General features: G+C 37.2%; 2 protein-coding genes across 14 annotated transcripts in view; both read left to right on the forward strand.

The window, feature by feature from the left end:
- The window catches only part of IRAG1 (inositol 1,4,5-triphosphate receptor associated 1), a 73601-nt gene extending 64865 nt beyond the window's left edge, over window positions 1-8736 (forward strand). For 12 of the 13 annotated variants that reach the window (XM_077179803.1, XM_077179798.1, XM_077179807.1 and 9 more), the window contains 5 exons: window positions 976-1083; window positions 2270-2337; window positions 3652-3771; window positions 4389-4520; window positions 5486-8736. In XM_077179803.1, coding sequence (XP_077035918.1) covers window positions 976-1083; window positions 2270-2337; window positions 3652-3771; window positions 4389-4520; window positions 5486-5726 — 669 coding nt within the window. In that variant the 3' untranslated portion in view covers window positions 5727-8736. The remainder of the gene's footprint in view (window positions 1-975; window positions 1084-2269; window positions 2338-3651; window positions 3772-4388; window positions 4521-5485) is intronic. The other variant, XM_077179808.1, reaches the window with a different exon arrangement.
- Window positions 8737-8869: 133 nt separating this feature from the next.
- LYVE1 (lymphatic vessel endothelial hyaluronan receptor 1) lies at window positions 8870-20705 on the forward strand. The gene is made up of 7 exons (XM_077179810.1): window positions 8870-10597; window positions 11537-11898; window positions 15237-15396; window positions 15503-15642; window positions 17860-18159; window positions 18924-19002; window positions 19715-20705. Exons 2-7 carry the CDS (start codon window positions 11817-11819, stop codon window positions 19899-19901), a joined length of 948 nt encoding a protein of 315 aa, XP_077035925.1. The 5' UTR covers window positions 8870-10597; window positions 11537-11816; the 3' UTR covers window positions 19902-20705.
- Window positions 20706-22050: the final 1345 nt, after the last annotated feature.

Genomic DNA, 22050 nt, shown 5'->3' on the forward strand with positions numbered 1-22050 from the left:
CTAAATTTAATGGGGATGAGTCCAAATAATAAAGACAAGGAGAAAAATAATCCAAACACTAGAATGGACTGCCTACTGTGGCTGCAGACTTCCCAGAGTAGTTTTTCAGGAGTACATTAAATAAAACTGTCATTAATTAATAGGTATGGTCGGTTTTGTCTAGAATCAGAATCATGGAGTGACTTCTAAATATTCACTAAAGCTGTATTCACTCCTTACCTGTAGAGTTGTCTAAAGAGCAGAATCTTAGAAGTGTTTGGATATGCACTAAAACAAAGCTGTTAGATGCTATAAGTGTTTTGATGTTTTTACTTAGTTGCAAGCATAGATTTTACATAGATGCTACAAGATGAAGCGTTTGGCTACTTACCAAATGACAGCAAAAATTTACATAATCTGTACTTGAGCTAGAATATATTGTTACAATTAGCAGGTGGTTGTCATAAGAAAGAATTTTTATGGTCTTTGGGAAATATATGCAGTGTTGCATGATGCTATCTAACATATAATATGTTTACATGTAATTAATAGATTGTAGTGGGTACAGTACATCATAATAGGGACATAGCAAGATAAGAGTTTTATGTGTGACTTCATTATTTCCAGTCATTGTGACACTGGCACTTTCCCCCGCATCATTTTGCATCTGCTTATCAAAGATGAAGGCCTATGATAAGAGCTGACAATATAAACTCAGAACATTTCTGGTGTGTGATTTACACTGGGCTTTCAGCATGGAGGGAAAAGAGCAGCATCTCTGTGCCACACCTCATTTCACATTAAGCACTTACCATACCAGGTAGTACAAGATGAATTTCTGGGGAAAACCATGACCTTTTATTTTACTTTTGCTCCCATCTCTCCTTTTCCCAAAGGAGACACTGACCTACATCTTTGCCCCACAAATTAACCCACAGAATTGTTCTTCGTTCTGTCTTGCTGTATGGTAGAAAAAATAATTGTTGTTTCTCCCAGAATATGCCTCGAAGGAGAGTCAGTGTTGCAGTTGTTCCTAAATTTAACTCCTTGAACATTCCTGGTCAGTCACCAACAGCTTCACCTATACCTTCAATGCCATCCCTGGTAAGTAAAACCCACATTTTAAAGTCACCAGTTTTTGTCTAAACTATTTTTGCATAGGGGCAAGCCACAGTTACTGTAGAATGACAGGTTTTTCATTGATTTAACTTGTTTTGACTCCATCCTGAAGGGGATGGACAGAGGTAATTCCTACTGTGTAAGGGGATATTGCAATCTACTTCCATGAATGATCCCTTTGGGAAGAACTGAAGAGGGCAGGCTGATGATTCACTGGCACTGGACATTGATGAGGAAATTTGCCTTTTAATCTGAAGTAACACACAGGAAAGAAATAATGAAAATAGCTGTACACTGTAGAAAAGAAATTTCAACCAGAAACCACAAAACACAGCTGGACTGTGTCCAGAAGTGCACTGAACAGCAATAAATGTAATTAATGTACAGAAATGTATGTGGTAGCAATTCAGAGGTTCTGTGATGATCTGGATCAGTGGGGCCATCAGCCTCTATGTTGAATTTTTTTTTGTTAAACTTTAATAAATTAAATGAAACTCTAATCTGAGCATAATAAATCCATACAAATGCTTTGGAGAAAACCTGCAAGACATACTGTTCAGAGATGAGCTAAGATGGGACAATAACATTCAAGTTATGGAGTTTTCTGTTAAAATATAGGGTTATTTAAATGAGGGTTTTGATGAGAAGCTAAATCTATTTATCTATTTTACTTGTAAGAAAAGCACCTGTTTGTGCAATTTATTGATTAGGTACTCAGAGTCAATTGCTTCAGGAACCAGGTCTGTTTGTTTGCCATGGTTTATTATGAATTATTTTTGTTTAAAATTTCCCATTAAAAACTCAGCTAATAAATGCATCTTCTTAGGATAATAGGAGAGGAGCAAGAGAATAATTTTACTGTTCAGTGATCAGTATATGAAGGAGAACATTTTCTGGGGAAAAATAAACACGGTAGAAGGAAATGTCAGAGAAAATTCTTAGTGTGCAAGTCCATTGTTTGCACTGGTTAATTGGAGCAATGTGGAAGCACCACATTAAAGATACTTTGCTTATGAATATGGGAAGGAAAACTGAGCAGCACACTGCCTTTGTTATTTTATTGAACACTCATTTGAAATTAATTAATGAATTTTAATTGGTATTTAATTATTTAGTCATTAATGTTAACTAATTAATGAATATAACTTTTATTGCTGTGTTTTACTTACAGTCTGAATCACCCAGTAATGGAAGGAGCAACCTAACATCTACTCCTGCTCTGCCAGCACTTCTAGAAAAGTGAGTTTTGTCTAGGTCATCTCAGTATATATCATCATTAATACTAAATGATAATTTAAAGAATCATATTTTGAAATACTGTGATATTCCTACTACTTGTTAGAATGCTTTAAACAGACAAATTAAAAGCTTTCAACGTGTACATGACTACAAAATATTGAATTTCATGTATTTTAGATTAGTGCTGAGGCAGGACAAATTTATGTCCTTGTTTTACCTTGTGCTTCAGTAAGAATGTAAGTATGCAACAACCAAGAAAACAAAAATGGGAAACTACAGCACTGGCTGCTACTATTCAAAAAAACTCTGCAAGATCTAGACCATCCTTTGAAATTGCGCAGAAATTCTGTGAGAAAATGCAACAACCAAAAAAACCCTTATCAATATTTCACACCTAGGAAAACAAATCATGTTACCAAGTTACAGAGGCAGAACTTGAAATTCAAGTTTGAGCCTAAGTGTGTGTGCATGGGCCAGCTGGTCTAGTAGTGTAGAATTACCCAGACCAGCACAGTTTTGTGTGTTTAAGCACTTCAAGCTTATACTCATGGTTTGTTTAAACTCCAAGTGAAAATAATGTTTATTGTTAATATGACTTGAGAGAAAATCCATTGCCCACAGATTGTGTCGATCAGGTTGAACTATTTTAGTGCCAGGAATAGAAGGCGAAGAGGGTGAGATTCCAGAAGGTGAAATGGGATCCATTGTTGAGCTTATTAAACCTTGACTTTGATAGATCTGCTATGTCTCAATCACTTAAACTCTGTCCCAGATAAAATAAATAACAGGAGAGCACTGCAGGAAGACAGCAACATAAAACAGCTTATCTTCAGGCTAAATGCTCCAAACTTTTACTTGAGAAAAGTTCTAGAAAGTCAACACAGGAGAATACTTAGAAGGCAAATAAAAACAATGTTTTGTTGAATTAGTATTTGACATTACTTCTGTTATGTTCCTCTTATGTGACAGGTTACAATTTCTAAGATGAGTTTTAGAAAGTTGAGGGAAATGTTTTCATGAATAGCAAATAAATGTCATGGATGAGCCAGGTAAGAAAGGCTCTTTTCTTTTTTAAAGAAGAATAAAAATGATAGTTTTCTTACCTTAGAAACATAATATTACTGTTCATAAATCACAACATCCTGAAATGAATATTTTTCTTGGTGTTCCATTTTTTTTCTTTTGAAAGACACTTCATTTCTCTGATGTACATTAAAAAAGACAAATCATGACTCACAAAATTGCAGCATACTCCAAATACAACACATTTCCCTGATGTTATTCTTTATCTGTCTGCTTCTTTTGTCTTGGCAGTGGGAAGTCAAATGGAGAACCTGACTGTGAAACCTCAACTTCTGTGCTGACACAGAGTGGGTTGGAAGAGATCAGTCCTGAAACTAAGGCCAAGATAGAAGAGGAAGCATATAACAAGGGGTGGGAATATTTTTTGTGAACTCAATCTGTAAATATGTGCTACCAGATGAGGACGTGTGTTTTTAAAATTTAATTTTAAATACAGTAGTTATGTTGTTGGTCTCACAAAATATTTCCTGGAGCATGTTTTGGGGCAATTTAAAACTTTGGGATCTGTTTCTGAATGTCAAGCAAAGAACTTTGCATTATGTGAAGAGTGAGACAAATTTTGATCCTCTCCTGCAGAATCTAGCATGCCATCTGACTTTAGCACTGAATTGCATTTATTCTCCAGGAAAAAAGAAGTATCTAGAGGATATTCAGAGTAATGGAGAGCTATAGAGAAATGTTTACTGGCTCCTTTACAATAGACAGAAATGGTTCTCTGTGGAGAACAACCTCTTTTTATGTTCAAAGTGATAAATTTGGTATCAGCTCTAATATAATCCTCTGTTCAGGAAGAGTGGCTGTCTGTGTGCCTTACTCATGGTCTTCAGCTAATTTTTACTCTTATTCAGGTGCTGCAACACTTCTACTTGTGTTTTATTACATGTAACAAAACATAAAGCTAATTTTTCATTAAATAAGGTCATGCTTATACATCCTACACTAAGAAAGAAATGTTTTATCTGATAAAGATATCAGGAAGCCTTGAAGAAGGCCAAGGAACTTCAGGAACTGAAGGAAGAAGATGAAGAGACACCCAAAGAAAGTCATGAGGAACATGAAGAAAGTGAAAATGAAGATGAGATAAAAAATCTGAAAAGCAGGTGAGAGAGTGGTATAATATGTCCATACAAGAGATGCCACTTTTTTCTACTTGTGGTACCCAAGCAAATGTTTTATCCTGTCCTTTTGCCGTGTTTTCCTTCTGGGGAAGCATATTGAAATAACAGTATTTCCACAGAAAGTCATATTCTAACACAAGATAGGTGCAAAACACAAAACTTTTGATTTTGATATTTTAGTTAAAGCTGTATGTTGACATCAAGATGCTTCATCTTGCTGGGGTTTGGTTCTGATTTGAGGTAAAAGAATGGTCCATAAAAGTTCCTTAGATGCCAAAATGTATCCCTCTGTGAATATGTACTGCCTTTTAAAGGTTGTAATTCAGGAGTGTGAACTGGTGCCGTGTGTCATTCCTGTCACTGGAGTGACTCTGCATCCATCGGCACCCTGTGCTCTCTGTCTGTACATTACAGAGACATTGAATGCTGGCCAAAGCCAGTACTATGTCCAATCCCAGGTTAAGGCAGGGATCCTTACCTAATCCAGAAGACTTCATTTCCATTCCATAACCATTATAGCTATAAACATCTGTTGATGTGGGATTTCAGCTGCCTTCAGAGAGCAACCACCTCATTAGTCACGATGCTCTTGGAAAGAAATGTTTACCACATATTCCAATGTTTAATTTAGTTGATCAAAGTATGAACAGTGCAGAATTTTGCATGATACCAAGCTCTGAGATTTGCCAGCTGACAGGTGGGAGAAATAGGAGTCAAGTTTACAATCTCCAGCTGTCTCACAAGTATTACTCATATGGAATAGCTGGAGTTGAAATATCTGAGTGTACAGCTCTCCATAAAAGAACTCTACAGTTTGATTCTTCTCTGACAAGGTGTTTGTGTAAGGAAAAAAGATGGTGCCACCTATGGCACCTTCCAAACTGAAAAGCTCAAGATAAAAATATTGCATTTGATTAATATATAATAGTTTTCTTTTCATTTTACAGCAGACTTGAAGTCATCGTTAATTATTTATATATCCTGTACCCCAAACTGTGCAAACACTGGAATGTAGTGTGGCTTGTGGTGGCTGCAATAGTCATTTTTGCTGTGGTGTTGGGAATCTACCATTCCTACAACTCCTGTGATGAAAAGTCAGAGGCACCTGAAGGGAAGGCCAGCTGCTCTGCGACCCAGCAGTATTCCTGGTGGAACTCAGGATTCCGACAGCAGCAACACACGGAATAACAGAGGGACAGCCACGCCCTTGTGGTCCCTGAGTGAGTTTGTGTAGTAGAGCACCGTGTTTAAAGGTAGTGCTTAGTCATCCCTGTGGCTGTTCCACTGATCCCTTAGGCAAGTGAGTTACTCTGCACCTCCAGGTTTGGGATGCATGGTCAGCATTCCTTGCTAAGATGCCAATCTGATCAATAATCCTGTCTGTCCTCTTATTGTCAAGGACTCGTAGAAATAAAGTAGTGTTGAATCGTGGTAAGGTTGTGGCAGTAATCAGCAACCTGCAAGACATTTAAAAGAATGATTTGCACAGGACATTGACATTTTGAAGACCATCATAAAACCCGCATTTGCTGTTAATGCTTTACTTTGCATTTCCTGAATTTACTGTTGATTGTTGAAGAACTAAGTGCATTTAAGTCCTTTGGGTTTTAAGGGGCTAATTAATTTCCTTATTCATGACTATTGGGTAGAAATAGAAGCACTTCCATGGGAGAATATAATTATATTCTAAGACCAAATGCCTTGCTGCTAAAGTCATTTTATAAGAGGAATTATCTATATGAATATTTAAATGGAATGCTAAGTACATGCATAAATGTGTTTTATGATATGTTTTAAAAATGGGACCACCACTTTTTTTTAAATGGGATACTCAACAGAACCTAAAATGGGGTCTAGGTGGCACAGCTGATATCATCCAATAAGCCTGGAAACTTCTGCTATATAAAAGTTTCCAAAAATGAATGTATGCCACTCAGAGTCAGGACTGGTTACAGCCAAAAGTGGTAGCTGCCTGGAAGGGTCCATGTGCTACCCAAGCCCAAAACACTGCAGTCTTGGACATGGGAAGCAATCTTCAATTCTTGATTGAAGAAAACAAATCCCTTCAAACCTCTATATGGAAGTGACCACACCAAGTGGACTCTGCCCTCCTGCTAACACTGGAATAGGCATTCTTGGAGATCTGCAGCAGGAACAGGGCTCTGAGAGCAGCCAGAACCCAACCAGTGCCGGCATCAATCAGGCCATGGTAGCAGTGAGGCCTTAGGAGAGCTCATTGCGTGTTTTCAGTAGTTAATCTTCAGAATCTGATGCCAAGACCAAAACTGATCTGATATACTTCCAAAGCTGAACTCATTTTTTTGCCAGTTCTGCCTATTTGGGAGTTGTGACTTCTTACACAAGAATATGAAAGCCTGAATTTTTTTGACAAGCAATTTGAAAATGGTGAAGGCATTACCTGTACAAAACCCAGCACCTAGGGCTGAGACCAAAATGTGTGTCAGTGGAGGTGTGCCATTTGTACCTGCTGAGCACCACTTCTGAGGGAAGGTGAACCATGTTTGTCTCTCCATAGCTATGGCCACAATGGCAAATCCAGTGTGACCCTCAATTGCACTCCTGTCCTGCATCCTCCTGGCATTTTCTGGTTGAGAAATGGGTCCGTTTTCCATCAGAAGGATAAGAGTGTTATGAAGTACTGTAATTTCAGTTCTGATACAGTCAATATTGTCCTGTCTTCTTTTGGTGGAAACACTGAACTTTAAGCTAACTGTCAAAGCAAATAGGTTTCTAACTCAGTCAGAAATTTAGTTCACATACCTGGCACTAATAACAAATATCCTGCTGGTGAATTTTTGTTGGCCATGTGTTTCTTAGAAGATATTTACATAGGGGAAGAAAAAAAAAAAGCAGACCACTACCACATTTTTGAAGGGTGGGAAAGGGAGTCTATACACAATTAGAAGCTTTTTTTTTATTTAAAGTATATATATTGAGGAGTAGTGTGCTTAAGGAAGTTCAAAAAGGATAACGGGGAAGTGTGATTTGGTCTAAAATTGCAATTGGTAAAGAATAAGGAGAAGGTTTCTCGCAAATTACTTGGAATCTGGTTCAGTTAGAATTTCTGACTGCGAAGAACTACTGTGACCTTTCATGTACTTTCAGTATTTGAAGAAACTTGTCAGCTGTTTCTTAAATACTTTATTAAAATCAACTTCTTTAATTTAATATTCTTTACAAATAACATTGGTAGCTTAATAAGGCAATAAAATTGAAAGTAAATTCTCCTAACTATTCAGATTTTTCTATGCCAAAAATTATGGCACATATTTATGTGGTTGTGAAAATGTTGGGCTGTCCTGAAGAAAAATAATTAACAGTGCCTGTAATTGAATTAATTTGGTTTTATTTACATCTGCACTGTTGTGAGTCCAACAACTTATTTTAAATACACATGGGAAGCTGTTGATATCAACAGGACTCTCTAGTTGCTTAGTGTTAAGCATGTGAAAAGGTCTTTTTGGTCAGGGGGTGAATGAGGTCTCCATTCTCTCAAAATTCAGCCCACTGGCTTTTTGTGGAATTAGTGCAAAGGGATAACTCCCATAAGTAGTTGTACTAATTTGAGCTGAACTACTTGCATGTCTGAGGTAAGTATAATTTAGCCACAAATGAACTGAAAGAGGCAAGAGATTTTAATGGGGGTGCAAAAATGAAGATAAAGTTTACTTTAAAAAAAGTTCTTTTAATAACTACTTTGAACAAACTGTCCACTAAAAATAACAAACCACAATGACTAACAGCACACTAAATAGCTTTGCTTATATTTTTCAGTTATTTAATTAAACACCTTTTGTTTAGATTAAGCTCCAAAACTATTCTAACTATAATTTTATCTGTTGGATATTAGTTTGCTTCATCTGGAAAAAAAAGCCGAACAACCTCTTCTGTGTTCAAAGATCACATCAGATAACAAGAAACAGACCTATTATTTATGCTATTAACACTGAAATAGTTTTCTTGAGGTGCAATATTTATTTTTATGCTTTAACAAGACACATTTATGGTTTCTCCTGCACAGCACAAATGTTTCTAGCAAAAGGAATTTCAAAAGGGCACTATTTTTGTGTATCATATTTAAATTTGTAATATTGTAAGATTTTGCACAAGTGTGCTGGTATTGTACTGTATAGTATCACATACTTGAGTTTTGAAATAAAATTATGGTTTCAAAGTCCTCCGTGTTTTTACCTTAAAGATTTGGGGTGCTCTGTCTGCATATTGATGGCTGTGCCCTCATGAAATAAGTCCTGCCTTGTCTACACTGTTACATGTTCCGAGGATCTTGCTCTTAGTCTTCCAGTTCTTCAGGAAAATGGTACAGAAGAGGAGAACGAAGTCCTGTGTAAATGGAGAAAGTGTTTGGAAGCAGGACCATCATCCCTGCTATGCCCTAGAAACCAGCTGAGAGAGAAAGCTGAAATATCCTGGGGAGAGTTTAACTCCTGCTTCAGAGGGAGGCCACGTGTCCCAGAGGAGGCTGAACATGGGAGCCACAAGGGAAATTGTAACCCAAGGATTCTGGGTGAAAGGTCAGGTGTCTTTATTTCCTTCGTGGACTTGGGAGGCCTGGGAAGTCTAGTGGGGAGCAGACTTGCCTGACAGTGGGTAGGAGTCAATCCTAAAGTTCTGAATCTCTGATGGTCCCCCCGGGGACAAACTCTGGGACATCAACAACCTGGAAAAGAATTACTGTTTCCATGGACAGACCCTGATATTTGTATTTTCTAAATGAACAATTTTTTTGTTTCCTCTACTGTTGTTCAGGTTTCAAGGCTCCTTTTGAAATTATTGTAGAGAACAGTTACATGTGTTCTGCTTTATCAAAATTTTTCTGTTTAGCCATCCTCATCAGTGTTTTAAAACATGCTGACATAAAATGTCGGGAATTTTCATATAGGTTACAATAAGTATTTAGGTCAAAGACTAATTAATCATTCAGCATAGGTCTGCTTTTTTTTACCACACTGATTATGAAGACACACCAAAAGGTTAAAGACCTTTTGTACTGTTACAGTCCAGATAAGTGATCTTCCACGCAGGTTTGGAGCAGCTGAACTATAAAAAGGAAGAAACACACAACAACCCAAGTTATTTCAGTCTTGCTTCGTCATTCTAAAATTCTTGCTCTCCTAATCTGGAAGACCTTGTGAAGGACCTCGTATTGTTTGGTGTTGCAATGGTTTTTATCTCATTTTTTCAGCTAAAAATCCTACTAAACATCAAGAGTTTGACTAAAGGAACTTTGTCAACTTTGATATGGTACAAAATGTTAAGATCTGGCAGGACAAGTAGCCTGCAATTTTAAAATGTCAGAAACCCAGCTATTTATTAGTTTTCATGGTAGGAAATACTGAGCAGTTCAAGGTAAGTGTTTTCAATGGAAAGATTTAGTTTAATATTCTCAGTATTTTACAGCCACAGTCCATGAGAGCTACAGAATAACTAATAATTAGGTTCTGCTTCTACCTTGTAAATGCCAGTGAATCCTCTTACAGCCTTCTTCAAGTGAAAGCTAAGTCTGATTACAGTATCTGACTTTGCCATGGCTTTGTAGAAGCAGGTGAGTACAGCACAATAAGGGAGGGAACAGAAATTGGAGCTAGAACTTGGTCTAAAGATCTCATTGAGTTTTACCAAATTCAGTTCCAAACCACAACCCAAGCACAACCTAATTTTCATTTCATCATTGCTAATGGAGACATGATCTCATCTCACTGCCCCCCAGCATTCTCTTTGGGCCCTGTCTGTGTTACAGAGCACCATCTAATAACCCTGTTAGATGCTGCTGCAGGAGATGTGCCTATGCCCCATTAAAAGTTAATGTTATCCCATATATTGACTGGGGACTTTCTAAATGCAAACCACAGTTTAAAGAGGTAGCTTTACACTGTTACACTTGTGTTTATAGGACTCTGAAAACAGCCTGGAGATACTGGACATCTAAAAGTTTGCTGAATCACAAGTTGAACATCATGTAAGAAAATCATACTGTTGCAAAAACAAAAAGACTGACACCATTCTGAACTGTAAAGCAGGTAAAGCAATTTATTAATTAGTCTTGACATTGGCAAGGTATCATATGGAGCAAGGGAGTGAGGCAGCAGGGGTTTCTTAGCTGAAAGAAAACTGGGAGCAGAGGCATAACTCTTTAAAAACATAAAACAGTTTACTCCCTTATGTTTTGCAACTATCTTCCATGTCCATTGCCAGCAGGAAAAGAAGTGATAGGTTTGTACAGGGAATAGCTAAGTCAAGTTAGTGTAGGGAACACCTTTGAACTGTAAAGAACAGTGAGGCACTGAACAAGAGCATTAGAAGAAATGTTAGGCATGTGTCACTGGAAATCTTTGAGAGCAGGTTAGACAAACGTCTGTCAGGAATAACATCGATACAGCAGAGACATGACTGACACTAAAGGAATTAGCCCATCCCTTGAACTCCATTCCTGCTCTGTGTTTATTGGAACCTCTGAAAAAAATCTGCTAAGACTTCTTGAAAGTTTTTTAAATTAGCTGTGAGGACCATCTGTGTTTTGAATCAATCCAAGGGAATCACTGTTTGTTGGAATGTTACAAAAGGCAGCAGTGATAGCATTGGCTGCAATCTCTGTACCTATGGTCTTAAAAGGAATCCCATTTACAGTAGTATCTGCAAATCTCTTAAAAAATGAGTTTCATATTACCTCTGTGCTATGGGAACTACTTTGCATTGGAACTCTAAGGAAAAAAAAAAAGTAAAACTACTCCATCAAGACAAATAGGACAATGGGGAATGGATGCCCATCCAGTTCCAATAAAAAAGAAAAATCTTGTGTGCATATTGTGATATGAAAGAATTTGTTTTATTTACCAGATGAATAGACAACATGAATAATGATCTGTTCATCGGTAAAACAGGAAAAAACAGCAAAAGAAAACCTTCTTTCAAAGTGTTTACTGACTTAGCAGTGTAACAGCCTTATCTCCCTTCCTCAGCCGTGCTTGTGAATCAGCAGCAGTGACATTTTCCAGCAGTCCCACATGAAAGTCAGTGGAAAGGGTGATGAGGGATTTCCGCTCCGTGACCTCGCCCTGCAGTGGGACAGCCACCACGCTGCCTCTGCCATTCCTTCTATGAAGCACTGCAGTGACAGCTGGAGTTGCTTTCCAGAAGTCATCTCATCATCTGACAGCATCCAATACCTTAACTTTCCTTAGCACAGGAGACAAACTACCTTGAATTTCCTACTTTTCTGAGTTTTCCAAGCTGGTGGCAATGGCAAATTATCTTGGAGTTACCTCAGCAGTGTCTTTCATCTGGGTTATGACATTCCTGGCTCAAAATTACTTTGTAACAGGTATGTAAAGTTCCACTTTTTAAAGTCTTGAAAAAAGTAGCTGGATTTACAAACAAAAATGTGGGGAAGGAGCGTGTGTAAATGTGTTTCTGGCAGAGGAAGCCACAGGGTTTTGAGAATACAGTGCAACAAAAACTGGGATATAGGGAAACTTGCATTGTTGATCTAATTCAATTGTTGAAAATGCTGAAGCCCCTTTGAATCTAAATGCCACAAAACTGCTTATTTTAAAGATCTGGTATGGTATTTAGGATTAAGCTCAGATCTATTGAAATGTAACTTTACTTTGTGTCATTTTAAATACCAGAGCAAAACATGACACCAGTTCTTTCAAATTCCATTATTAACTTGACAGAATCCACCCTTACTGCAGTAGATGCTGGGATATCTGCAGAAGCTTAATGCACACCAGAAGCCTCCAGATGCTTTGCTGTTTTTTTCAAGGATTTAATGCTTGTTCTATTTATGTTAAAAAACATATTCAGTAATTGCAGTCAATTGATTTTCTCACCTACTGAAAGACTTCTGGACTGAATGAATTAGATGCTCAACTCCTGTTGAAATTCCACAGGACTGGAGTACCTAACAACAGTGGTGTCCTCCAGCAAAACCAACACTGTACAATGGGGAAAATGAAAGCTTGAAGAACTACCCTTCCTTGGGACACCTTCTCATGCACCCTCATGGCTCCAAGAGCTCCAGTTGAGCTCAGGGCTGATCTCCAGCTGTGCCTTGGAGCTGTTTTGTGGCATGTCCTATACCCTCCTGTAGTGATTTGCTGTCTGGGTTTCACATATGGGCTATGGATTTAGGCTGTAGGTAACCTTGTCTCCAGGACAGACTTCAGGCATGTGTAGAACCATCTCCTGCTGTTCTCAAAGGGACTTTCTGGATGTCTGACTCGTTGTCTTGTTCTCTGGGTGGCAATGAAACCTGCCACCATCCCCACTGTGGTGCTGCTGTGGGGCTGTGCCTGTCACCCTCTGCTCCTGGCCCCCTTCCTTGTGGAGCAGCCTCATGCTTGCTGCTCCCTGACACCAGCAGCCAAAGGGAACTCTAATAAATCAGGCTGAAGGTTAGAGACAAGGCAAAGAGAAAAACTAACAGCTCCCCCCCCAAAAAAAAAAAATAAAAAGGGAACTAATGCACATCAAGGCCAACATCCACAGTTAGAAAAATTGAACAATTTTCTTCCCGTTCCATGGCAACTTTGTCTTGCTGTGAGATTCTTCTGTCTAGGTCTTCTCACTTATTTCAGTAAACTAAATTTTTATCCCAAGACCAAAATACTGAGCAGAATGTGCCAGTACTAGGTTACCTAAATAGAGCAGAGCTTAAAGTACAGCTATGTTCAGCTCATGGACCAAAAAGGATAATGTACTTCTAAAGGATTAGTCTGCCTTCTGTACAAACTCAGTCATCTTTAGAACAGAGTACAGAGGTTATTTAATGAGCTATGAAGAGACTTGAGGAGGCTACTGTTCTCTTTTTGGATTCCTTCTTCACAGTGTGAAATTCATAACTTTTACAAAATGTATCAATAAATCACTGTTTTGTTGTAAAAGGCCTAGCAAATTTTAAGACACAACTTTGGTCCATAACCTAGAGTCACTTTTCTTATAATTTGCAACCTAAGTTTCTGGCAATGAATTTCTGTATTATGCTGTGTACCTATCCTGCAATACACATGTGACAATATTTGTCCTGTAATTGAATGACTAATGAGTGTAGCAGTTCACAAGTATCTATGTAATTTTCTAAGATTTCATTAAATTCCTTTCAGTTAACTGCTCAGCTTTATTTGAAATTTGTGAAGTTGGTCATTTAGAAGCTTCCTTTCTCAACATTACGTTTTTAAAAGTTGGGTTGGCTCAAATCTGAAGTAGTAGAAAAATAATAGACTGAAGAAGGTAGACTTGAAGTCCTTGCTAACAGCACTCACACCTTCATTGAGCACCAGGGCTTCTCTGCATCCCCCTGCAATGTGTCTGGGCTTGACTTATGTTCAGCTCAGGGCTGGATGCAGCCACAGTTTGTCTGAGGGGACTCCTCAAGGCTTCAGTGGCTTTCCCTCTCTGCTGAGATAAAGCCACCTGATTCAAAGATTGCTCTTCTAAATATTTAAACAAAATGTAAGGACAGCAGAGAGGCATCATTTTCCAAAAGCCGTTTCCAGCCCCACCACATCCAGAGGGAACAGGAGCTAAAAGACTGACTGGTTTCTTAGCACTCCACACAAGCTTAGTGACCTTTATCCCCTTCTCATCACAAGAGTAGCTTAGCTGCCAGTTCTATGTTTTCATTCATAAAATTCAGTTTAATTTGTCTTGTTAAGAAGTCGTGGGGTGGATTTGCAAGCATCACTTCATCCTGCCTTGAGAGTTCATGGAGTGCCTGTACTCAGAAGCACAGATTTTATGAAGCACACATTAGTGTACACACCTAGTGAGTACAGTCTGACAAACATTGAGCAAGGAAGTAACACCTGTGGCTGGTGGTTATCTGGCATGTCTGTAATGAAATGCTGAAATGTTTCATTTGACAGGGCTTTCATGTTTCATGTGACTCCAAAAGAACCTTTTTTTTCCCAGTAAATGCTCCCACTAAAATAAGAAAGCAAAATAGCAATACCCTTTTTTTATTTGTGCCAAATCCTGAACTTTGTCCTATGCCCTTAACACAGATGAGAAAGAAGAGCAGGTGTAACCTGAGCTTGGCACTTGCTGGTGCAGGTGTCACGAAAAGCGTGCCAGCTGTGGCTAATTAAAAAGCTGGATGAACTGCCTGGAAAAGTGTTAAATTCACCTGGCCTGTCTCCTCTTTTCCTGCTCCCTACCAAACAGTAAATAGAACACTTGACAGTGGCTGGGGGATGGAAGCATCATGCAAAGCTAGGAAAAAAAGAAAAAAGAGTTTAAGAGGAATAAGGAATATCAGAGATGATAAAATATTTTTTATTTTCTTATTGGTATATTAATTCCATGAGAAATTATGTGTATCTCCTTTTCTGTTATATACCTTACTATCTCAATAACAAGGGTGTAATAACAGTATGAATGCCTTGGTGTAACAGCTAGCTTTAATTTATTTTTAAAAAGAAAAGAAAGAAAAAGGGCTATATCTAGTCTAATGACTGTCAAACCACTTGAAATCTCAGACTACTGTGTTTAAAAATATATTCTATTTTTAAAATGTCTTTTATGCTAGAGATTAGTTTTCTGCTATCCTCAAGCTAGAAACTTTAAAAAATGTTCAATTCAGTTGATCTTAAATTCTTTATGAGGAATAAATGTTTATATTCAAATACTAACCTTGACTATTTTATGGCTTAATTACAGGTTCCATTAATTCTCCTTGCAGGATCAAGGGTATAGGACTTTATCTTGATCAGAAAGTGAATTTCTCAGAAGCAAGTCATGGATGTAATCAATTCAACCTAGAGTTGGCAAGTAAAATACAAGTGGAAGAGGCTTTGAAACATGGCTTTGAAACATGCAAGTAGGTGCCATCAGTTAGTGGCCCACTACCTTTAGTGAGCACCTTCACACACAGCTGAGGCTGGTGACAAATCTCATACTAAAAGCACTGATCCTTTTTGTTGTAGCTTTGGATGGGTGAAAGAAGGATTTGCTGTTATTCCTCGGATAACATCCAACCAGAAATGTGGTCAGGGAAAAACTGGAATAGCACAATGGAATGCTGGCAAGGAACAAAAATTTCATCTCTACTGCTTCAATTCCTCAGGTATATAAGCATAACAACTGCATTGTCTGTGTTTTGGATTATATTAGATTTTTTAAATCTGCATGAAAAAAATCATAAAAGTGAGTAATTCCTATAATTTGTTGACCCTTTCCCCCAGTCTTAAACATGGTCAAGCTGTCCTTAGCTCAGAAACTTCCAAGAAATGCAAAAGGTAAATACAGTTAATCCAAATTAATAATGTGGTGCTGCCATTAAAGCTCTTGAGGAAGAGTTGTTTTTACCATTACTTAATGTTGACACAATGCTTTTAATATGTTTTGATTATTTGGGCATGATAATTTAAAAGACAGTGATTGAATCTTTAACCAGGGTATCCGTGTGTGGTGTGTCTACTCTTGCAAAAACACTGAGTGGGGTACTTCAGGAAAATTGGAAATTTTTTTTTATAAAGGGAGGTCTGTCCATTAAGTCAAATTAAATTATAAGCCAGAGCTGCCAAGAGACCATAAAATTAATTAGATTCCTAATCAATAAAATCCAACATCTCTTTTTCATTTGCATCACCCTAGGTGTGAAAAGACCTGCCCTTCCCCTCACTGGCTATTTACAGACTGAAGTCCAACAGTAGACCTTGGTCTAAGTTAGATCTCAGCACAAGAGATCAATATTGTTTCCTAATGGCTTCTGTGGTATTAATTAAAAATAAGTAACTAAAGATGTTGTGTTCCTACTTGTGTCTTGTATCTGTGGTTATTACATAACAAATATCCCAATAAGTACCCAAATAAAGGATCATTTCATTATTTATAATCCATTCCTAGACTTTGCCAGTGAGTTTTAGATAACAAGAGCAAGAAGATGTGTAAAAATCCTGAAAGTTTTCAGGAACACTGTGTGAACAAGGGTTGGAAAGCAGGAGAAAGATGGAAATGCAAAGATGTAAGGACCTGAGATCCTGTGAAAAGTGGAGGCTCCAAAGAGACTGAAGATAAAGGTGTAGAGAGAAGGCCTAAGGCACATGGTGATTCACAGCATGAAATGTGTTATCCTGCATTGAAAGTGTTGGGTAGATTGGGTAATGTTATAGAGGAAGCAAGTAACTCCAAATTATTTGCTTTGTTTTGCTTTATTTAAAAGAAAATAAATACATATATACTGTAAGAGTGTGTGAAGAAAGTTAAGCTTCCTCAATGGTTAGAAAACCATTTAATGTATATTTCACATTGGGATAATGCTGCAGTCCTTTATCTTAATTTCCAAACTTTTGCCTGTTCTAGGCATTTCTTTCCATTCCAAAATATTTGTCAGAAGCTCATTTTGTCAATTTTCTTGTGCCAAAAAACTTGCCAAAAGCTCTTGAAAAACCATAGTGGAAAAAGTGTCAAGCCCCTGCCCTTTGGCATTTCATTCTGTAAAGGTGACTGCGTCATCAGGCTCCCCATGGGGATCCACTTGGCAAACAGCACATACCTCTTTCCCCTGTTATTTATGTTAACCTGGTTATTACTTTAGTGAAATTTTTATAGCTTTACATAATATAGAATTTCACTAGCAAAGTAGAATTTTCACATTTTGACAGGAGCCTGATTCAGAGCTCAGCTCTTCCATATAAAACTTCACTTGCACCTACATTTTTATATAGACAACATCCACTTCTATTAATTTATTTAATTTCTAGAAATTACTTATTTTTCTTCAAACCTGGTTTTTAACTTCTCATCTTCTCCTCCCCACTTACAATCAATTTTTTTTATTATCTCACATTGGTGCCTGATTTATTTGAAACTTTTAAGGGCTACATTTTTTTACAGGAAATCAAATTAATTTTCCAAGTATCAACTGTACATGCATATATTTTGAACATATATATAATATAATTGAAATATTTTTGCATATTGGATCTGCAGTTAAGCTGCTCCCTGCTCTGTGGGAAGTTATACTGTTGGGTTTTAAGTGCAATAGTACTCTGAGTAGTTTTCATGAGGGATAGAGTCATTGGTTTGGAATCATAAAATGAGTACCATGGTTGCTCAAAGGAGTGTGTAACTATGTGAATAATGATAAAAGCTGTAAAATCTAGGTTGTAACCACATACTTGAAATAGGATATATTTGCCTGGTTTGGGTAAAGCTTTTATGAACAAAAAAATAAAAATTTCCAGAAGGGAAAGACTGAGGAACAATTTCAATAAATGTGTGCGCAGTAAGTACAAAACTGGCATCCAACACAACTTTTATGTATTTTTCCCTGCTGCAGATGTCCAGATTAATTCCTGTCAACCAGACCCAACTACACCTCCTTTATCAACTGCATCAAGAGATTTAACTGCATATTCAGCCTCTGATTTGACTGAGAACATCACAGCAGTGTCTGCTGAGACAGTGACTGAGGCAGGACAATTGCTGAGAAAGAGATTTCGTGTGGTGTGCGTAACTGAAACGCTCTCACCAACAGAGGGGCCCACCACCACAGCAGTGCCAGAGGAGCACTCCCTCACCTACTCTCCCAAGCTCACTCCCCACCTGGCCTTTAAGAATGATGCTGTTGTTTTTGGAGGTAAAGGCCTTATGTGGTAGTTATTTGATGAAAACAGCTATTTATGTAGAAGTCAGTAGTCAAACTGTTCACTGCTATTTTTGTTTGCTGCTCCACCATCCATTTTGATATAGCTGAACCTGGAGGCAGAATAGGAGTGTTTTGGTTTTGCAGAGCAAGGCTTATACAGCAGAGGATTTTAAAATAGTTTTTAAGAACAACTAATATCTGATTTTATACTTTATGATAAATTTAATGTGAAATTGTGTAAGTTCTTTCTGGTTAATATGATTTGAGGTAAAAAAAATTCAGAAAAAATCTTGGCAAACACTCTCAGTGTAATGGAAAACTCACCAGGCTCTTAAAACCAAAAGAAGCCAAGAAAGTTTGAAGGAGAATTGCTCTCAAGATACGAGGTGTGAGTAAGCAATCCTAATACACCGCAGTGGAGAAACAGACCAAACCTGAGGAAAGGCATGCTAACTGTAAGGATAGTTAATAACAAGAATGTCTTCTCCAAGCAGGTTGTAAAAACCCTCCAATGAGCAGATTAGACAAATATCTGTCAGGGGTGGCCTAAACACCAGTTTTAGGCTATCCTGAAAGAAATGAGCAGGAGTAACTCACCTTTTGATCTTCCTAATATTCTATTATTCAGTTCATGTGTATGTACTCTTATAAGAGGCTGGTTTTAGAAGAATCCAGATTTTTGTTCTTAAGCCTTCAGGACATCAGCTTTAAGTACATAAATAAAAACCCTGTGCTTGTATCACTTTTATCTCCAGGTATCCCCACTGCACTTCTTGTACTGGCAATCATCTTCTTCATTATTTCTGTTGTTCTAGCAGTCTGTTATATCAAAAAGTAAGTTGCCTTTTTTTTTTTCTTCTCTTGGAGTGAATTAACTCCTAGAGTGCAATCACTGAATATTTAAAATATATACTAAGGAACAGAGAAGTTGTGATGATGACATAATAGTGTTGCACAAATTTAAAAAATCTTAAACCCTGTTTTTATGCAGATAAGTTTGTTGTTGCCATTCCCTGCTCTGGAAAAGGAACACAAAAAAATATTGCCTGCTTTTAATTGGTCAATCATGCCTAGTGTGAAACATTTCCAAGTGTGTCAAAATAAAAACACTGAAATGTGCATCAGTTCATACATAAACCAGTTTTATAATTCTTTTTTTTTCTATGTCACACTCAAGGTCAAAGTTTTTATTATTGCACTATGATTTTGCTCAGAAAAAAAAAAATGTTGAACTCATTTGTCAAACTTAAAGACCTTCAACACAGTGCATTATTAAATGCTACTAAAAAGTGTGCAGTTCTCACACCCTGGCCCAGATAGCTTTATCATTGTGTACCACAAATCCTGGATATGCCCTGTCTGTTTTTTAAAAAAATACCAAAATATTTCTTTAGAAAGCACACTGCTGGAAAAAGTACAATGATCTAGCATGCCACGATCCTCTGAGAGACTTCTGCTTGAGTATGGTAATTTAATTCTAGCTGTTTGAGTGATACTACCAAACTATGCCAGTATTTCTGCTTTACTATCTTTTTTCTCTTTAAAGGTACAAGAAAACCTTACCATTTTTAAACAAGAAGCAGCAAAAAGAAACAGTTGTAACTACTGCTCTCAAAGAGACAAAATCAAATGACCAAACACCTGAGAAGGAAACACAGAATAATGGAAATAAGGTAGAAGAGTGTAAAACTAAGCCTGAGGCCACAGTAAAATGTCTAGAAGCAGAAGTTTAAAGGAAAGAATGTACAGTTCTTGATGGAAATATAAAATAAAGCACACAGAACTTAGGAGTGCTTTTAAACATAAGTGATTGTAAATACTCATATTTTCTCCATCTTTAACATATGAAACCTTGTTTTTTTAATGATTACATCTTTGGCAACAAATATTCTTGCAGAAGAACATGGTATCCTATTTACTTGAAATAAATTCTATAAATTCATATTATAGCTCATTTTTCATCTTTAATAAAGAGGCAATTAGGAATATGCTATTAACAACATGCACTACATTAACTATTTGCATGGAATTTAGATCAATATATAACAAAAAGGTTTTTATGTCTGGCTGGAGGATGTCTGCTAGCTTAATGCCTAAAATAAAAACTGGCACTGTAGTTCTTCCTCATGTAGATTAGCTTATTTTCATTCAGTAGTTGCATGCTGCTTTAAAAAATGTCTGTTTACAAGCAGAAGAAACAGTTCTGTTTACAAGGGAGTAAAACCTCAAAGGATTAACCCACTGTCATTCAAATGCCCAAAGAAGGGTACAAAGATGCTGATGTGTGTATGTGTATATACACACAGCAATGAATAACTTGGATACCTTCATTGTATCATAAGTTACTGTTTTATTTATTGAAACCATTATCATTCTTCTACATGAGACATTTGACAGAGGGAGACAAAAAATCATTGAACAAGACTTATACTGGAGATCTTTTTTGTGTATTTATGTGTGGCTTTCATAATAAAGGTCCCAGGTGATATGGGATGTCTACAGTACCCCCTAAAAAATAAACTATGGTGGACATGTTTGTCTGGACAATCTATTCTCATGAAAAGTGTCTCATGGTAAAAAGAATTTATATAACCATAATGTTACAGAAGTAATTAGTTGTTGTAACAATGCTAGCAGTTTATCAAATGTTTTCCTGGATAAAGAATTTAGATAACTTATCTTTATGTTTGAAGGAAGTTGTTATGCCAAAGGAAGTTTTTTTCCTTCATCAGGCAGCTTGAGAAACATAGTCTTAGATAATAATAATAATAATTTTTAAAATAGCAAACTAGCAATAGAACTGGTCACATATATTGTGTTTTCAACAGTGTAGGATACTGGGTTATGAACTTGGATATTTTTCATTTACATAAATTTTAAAATTTCCAGTTGTTTACATTCCACTAGTAATGACTTATAGTGTATTTCTAGCATTATACTTAAGAGATTCCCTGGGTTGTTTTTTGTTTTGTCTTTTTGCCTTTTTTTTTTTTTCGATAGTTCAGAAATATTTTATGGCTCCAAGTGATTCAGTGCAGCTCTAAAAACTGCTCATTTCAGATGTCCATAAGCAGAATTTTAGCAGAAAAATGTGCAACAGAGGACAGCACTAGACACAGCTTTCCCAGCCAGTTCAGTAATTCAGAGGAATTACTTGCCAAACATCACAGTAACACCCTGTGTCCTGAATGGACGTGCTCTGTGAGGAGTAGCCAGCACAAGTCAGGCCATCAGGAGGAGCCACAGCCACCAGTCATGAAGGTGCCAGAGTAGCAAATGGGCCTGAGGACACAGGCAAACGTAGTGGATTCCAGGTAGTTTGGGAAATTTTTAAAATCTTCCTTCTGCCTCTCTTTTCCATGTTTTAGAGATTAGAAATTTCCTGTTTCTCTATTTTTTTCCCTACAGCCAAGAGATAATTACAATGTTGCTTCTGTTTTAGAGCTAAATAAGGGCACTTTTTCCCTGAAGTGTTTACTTGCTAAAAAAATGTACCCTGTTTTAATAAGACATTGTCTTAATCTTTAAGTGTCTTATTTTATCATGTACCTTAAAAATTCAGCATTCATCCTGACCTTGCTACTGCTACCTGACCAATGCAGATGGTTTGATCTGCCTTTCCATTTCACTACACAATTTATGCCAACACCACAAGGGCTAAAGGACCTATTACACTGCTCTGTATGGAATTAAGGCAGCTCTAAGTACTAATCAACAAGTTCTCTATTTGATATTGTCTCTATGTAGTTAGCACAACTCAGTCACATTGCCATTGGAAAGTACAAAACATTCCTGCTCATTGTTCAATGGAATTGCAGGGGATGCACCCACTACAAGGCAAACAGGAAACATTTATTCAAGTATCTAGACCAAGAGTGTCAA

Source organism: Agelaius phoeniceus, chromosome 6 (assembly GCF_051311805.1).
Source record: "Agelaius phoeniceus isolate bAgePho1 chromosome 6, bAgePho1.hap1, whole genome shotgun sequence".
Lineage (NCBI taxonomy): Eukaryota > Metazoa > Chordata > Aves > Passeriformes > Icteridae > Agelaius > Agelaius phoeniceus.